Source organism: Narcine bancroftii, chromosome 7 (assembly GCF_036971445.1).
Source record: "Narcine bancroftii isolate sNarBan1 chromosome 7, sNarBan1.hap1, whole genome shotgun sequence".
Taxonomy (NCBI): domain Eukaryota; kingdom Metazoa; phylum Chordata; class Chondrichthyes; order Torpediniformes; family Narcinidae; genus Narcine; species Narcine bancroftii.
Window position 1 is genome coordinate 135,679,607 of NC_091475.1, and position 4,954 is coordinate 135,684,560.

Here is a 4,954-nt window from a genome sequence, read left to right on the forward strand (position 1 = left end):
ATTATTGTCCTACTTCTCAGTAGGTAACCAAAACTGCAAATAATATCCCAAATTTGGCTTCACCAATGTCCCATAAAACAAAATAAAATCACAATTCGTGCAATCAATACTTTGATTTAAGGACAATGCGCCAAAGGCTTTCTTTACACCCAATCTACATGTGTTGTCATTTTCAAGGAAGTGCATACAGTATCTGTATTCCCAGATCTCACTGTTCTATCTCACTCCACAAGTTAATAACTTAGGTCCTATACAGGATAGTTTTCTTCCCAAAGTGAAACAACTTATACTTGTCCACATTAAATTCCATTTGCCCTTTATACAGCTGACCCAGATCTCTGTGCAAGAGTTGATAGCCTTCCTCATGGTCCACTTGATCCCCTATCTTAATTTTCACGGATAAAAGCTCAACTAATGTTGCAGTTAGACGTGCATTTTGTTACACAGCTGTCCATATAATGTAGAGAAATATTTCCCTCCATTCTTTAGCTCCTCTCTGAATTTCCTCTGTGACAGTGTATAGATGCACGAGTTGGTACAGGTACAAAGAAATTGTAACATGAACCCAAATTGTTGCAGAATATATGTCGGCGTGTTCAAATATTTGTCTGTGTAAGAATAATTTTGAACCTGCCATTTTGTGGTATATGCGACAAAGGGTATCCACAATAAAATAAAATTGGCTGATAGAGCAAACAACAAAATCATCGACTTTTTCCGATTCTCCACCTCCGTCTCCCTCTGATTGTCTCTGTTTTTCTGGAATCTCCGACGCGCTCTGTTTGCAGCTAAAATATGACTGACTATTAAAGCATTGAAGAATACCATTAAAGCAATTGGCAACAAGGGAGTGACAATACTGTTAAACAACTGGTATCTTTTCCAAAAGGATGAAGTGAAATATTCAGCCTTAAAGACGCAGCGCCATGGCACGTAGTTAATGGTGCTGTAGGGTTCCACTGCAAAATAATATGGAAGGCACCTCGCACAACAGCCTATTCCCACAATTACTATAACTACAGTCGCTGTTCTCTCAGAGCAAAATCGTTCCCGCAGCTTTTGACTGCAAATTGCGATACAGCGATCAAACGTGAACGCCACTGTCAGCCAAACGGAATAGTCCATGGTTGCAAGCCTCAGAACAAGTATCATGGCGCATATCGGAGTTAGGAGTAAAGAGGTGGCATAAACATAGATGTTGTTAATCTGATCCACGACAACACCAAAGACCACACTAATTAAATCAGATCCTGCCATCCCTACCAGGTAGCGAGTGATGCATTTGGAGAGTCCACATTTTCCCCGAGAGAGAATGACAATCGCTATTAAATTAACTGCAAAAAGGGAGAAAAATATCATTAGTTCAAGCGCGCCAGGTTTGAAATGCCTTAGAGATCTCCTTCTTTTGATATCCTATTGGGTTTGGATGGCTTAGAATTAGAGACTAGAATTTCAGGCTCCGCCGATGCACAACATGGAAGATAACGCAGGACAAATGACAGGTGCGCCGGCATATCTCCAGCGTCTTAGAATGACCACGGTGTACTGACCGCTGAGCGGTTGATCGCTTCAGTCATCGAGGCTTGGTCCATCATTGAAATGATGGGAACATTGATAAGGGAACAAAATGGGCTCAGAAAGATTATTTGTCGTCTGCAACCAGAGATGCTAAAACTGCCGAAAGAGGACACCGTAGGGGAAAACGGAGAGAATTTTCCCCTTACATTGAAACAGAACAAGAACCATTCTAGACATATCTAAGAAAGTGTTCTCATTTGTTATATAAGATACAAATGGGCTGAGTGGTAGAGATAAGCATTGAACGAACGGCTGTAATTTTTTTTAAAATACAGGACTTTATCCTTTCAGATTCAGACCAACAATGAGGAGAAATTAAAATGATGGAAGAACGTGAATATTAGCATTAAATTAATTGGAAAAAAATCCCGACGTCAAATAATAGATATAAGTAGCGCAAAATATCGGATGCTTGAAGCCTGAACATTCGGAAACACTCGTCAGGTCGGGCGGATTTCAACCCGACTATTCAACTGGGAAACAAAGATCGCGAACAGAGGAACCACACGTTGCAACAAACACATCTGTCCATGCCAACTCTTTACTCAAACTCCGGAATGGAATTCCAATACCTTACCAGGAATACCAACCGCTGCAAGAAAGGGAAAGTAAATGCTCGCTATGTAATAAATTGCTGGATACCCCATTCTCCTCGTGTTGCCAAACCTTTCCCCCGCTCAGGCGTAGAGTGAGTGGGTTCACAAACATTTATAATAAAGTGGAAAATTCCTCTGAGGATCGTCTGGCACATCAGGCACAGCCCATTAAACAAACACTTACTGTGAATTATTTTTAATCATTCCCTCCTGTAATAAATTTGCTGGTCATGGAGTAACGTCAACAAATAATTTCCACATTGTTTGTCACCATTTTAAAGGTGTTAAAAATCCTTATTCTTTGCATGAATGAAGGGATGCTTGCCGTCAACAACTTCCAACAGTGTGAATATTACATATTAATTTTCGTCAAACTAAGCACGTGTTTAGGAAATGAGGTACAGGCAGGACCATAGAACCATAAAATAAAACCGCATAGAATCAATCCCTTCGTCCCATCTAATATGTGCCGAATTATTATTCGGCCTAATCCCATCGACAAGAACCCGGACAATAGACTTCCACTCCAATCCAAACTGAACCATTGTTGGACGCATCCTGAAATGAAAAAGATCGTCACAGCCATAGTAGTTAACAAAGTAAATGCTTACACAAAGTCACTAACTTCCAAGGACAGTAACATACTCAAACGAATGATAGAATCCCCTTTGAAGAAAAAGGGGGGCATCCTTTTCGGAAGCGAGCTGAATCTTGTAGTCCAATTGAAGATCAACCCTTCCGAGCATAGAAATTGCCCGTTCAACTCGAATCGTCTGTCCCTCTCCTACAGAAAGACATGATCACCTCATCTGGCAGCGTTGTCATTTGGCTCCGTCCATTTTCGAACATTTCCGAGGATTCTTAACCTAAGTATTTATTTGTCATTTCCTCTTTGTTCAAAGCTGTTAAATGAAATTTAACATCTTACCTATCACTGCAATTAACTCAACTTTCAGCCATACATCTGGTGGCCCCTTCCTATCTCCAGACGTAACCAGGACAGTGTTCCCCATGACGACACCAATCACCACAGAAGCCCTCAGCGCCCACCATATCATGCTCCGCAAATTGTACCTCGTCAAATGTGATCTCACATCGGACATACCTTTCCCACCATTCTCCATTATGCGTCGGGGTCACCCCTTCCTCTAATCCCTCCTCCGCTAATTCCTTCTCGCCAATCGTCTCCCCCATACCGATTCCCGTGTCTGCCAGTTACACCTATACTTTCTCCTTCACTCCAGTTATGGGCCCCAGAAGATTCCTTATGGTGAAGCAACACTTCAGGTATAAATTTGTAGAGTTCATGAACTACACCCAATGGTCCCTGTATACCCTCCTCTATGTAGTAGAGACAGGGGTCAGATTGGTATTCCTGTCATTGAACACCTTCCCTCAGTGGACTGCAACAGCAAGGACTTCCCAATGAAGAGCCATCAACCATACCAAAATTCGCATGCTGACATCTCTATCCATGGATTCAGGTTGTAACCAGATGTCAATTGGAGACTCTTTTACTAAAGCACTGATTACAGTTATTCCTAAGATGGATAGAGATTTATTAAAAGTAGGATCTTATAAACAGCTTTCTTTATTGAATGTGGATTACAAGATTGTGGCTAAGGTTCTAGCTAATAGATTGGCTAAGTATCTACCAGATTTGATTCATGTAGATCAGGCTGGTTTTATTAAGAACCGGTATTCTGAAGATAACATTGTAAAGTTGATTTCTTTCATTAATGTTTCCTGGGAGCAACCCGACCAACCTATTATAGTTGCTTTAGATGCTGAGAAGGCTTTTGATGAGTGGAATGGTTTTTTTTTGTTTAAATTATCATTATTAGTTGGGTGAAAGCTTTATATAAAAGTCCTTTAGCTAGGGTCGTGACAAATGGGCAAATATCTTCTTCATTTCCATTATGTAGATCGACTAGACAGCGGTGTCACCAGCTTTATTTGCATTGGTTATTGAACCGTTGGCTCAAATTATTAGACCTGATGGTAATATTAAAGGGATTAAGGTGAATGTAGATGAATATAAAATAAATTTATTTTCAGATGACATCTAAATATACTTACAACAAGCTATGCAATCATTGGGGTGTCTTCATGTGTGACTGGAGCAATATGGTGCACTGTCAGGTTAAAAGGTTAATTTGGATGAGTGAAATAATGCCTTTAGTAATGGCAGATTATTCAGCTTGTAAGCAGATTGCAAAATTTAAGTGGTCTGATAAAATTAAATACCTGGGAATTATTGTAGATGATAATTATTATTTATATGATTTGAATTATTTGCCATTATTGACTAAAATGAAATATGACTTAAATCGGTAGAAAGATATGCCAATAACTATGATAGGGCAAGTAAATTGTATTTAAAATGAATATTCTTCCCTGTATACAGTATCTTTTTCAATTGATTTCCAAGAAAATTTATTAAAGATTTGAATGCATTAGTGAGGACATTTTTATGGAAGGGTAAATTAGCAAGGGAGTTGCTACAAAAATTAACTTGGAAATATGCTTTAGGAGGATTGCAAATACCTCATTTTCAAAATTATTATGAAGCGGCACAACTAAAATTTATTAATAGAATGTTTGAGACAGATCAATGTTTGGTTTGGGCTAAAACTGAAATAGCTCAGATTAATGAACAAAGAATGGAGCAATTTATTGATAAATGAAACCCTCAGCCTTTGCAAAATTACAATTTACCCATGTTGAAACTTTTAATGGAGTTATGGTATTAGAAAAATTATAGTATAGGGACTGAATGT

General features: G+C 39.0%; 1 protein-coding gene across 1 annotated transcript; it reads right to left on the reverse strand.

Moving 5' to 3' along the window:
- Positions 1-423: 423 nt before the first annotated feature.
- Positions 424-3,298, reverse strand: LOC138740032 (probable G-protein coupled receptor 139). Its single transcript, XM_069892476.1, has 2 exons — positions 3,103-3,298; positions 424-1,334 (listed from the first exon to the last, which is right to left on the reverse strand). The coding sequence occupies exons 1-2, from the start codon at positions 3,296-3,298 to the stop codon at positions 424-426; spliced, it is 1,107 nt and encodes a 368-aa protein (XP_069748577.1).
- Positions 3,299-4,954: the final 1,656 nt, after the last annotated feature.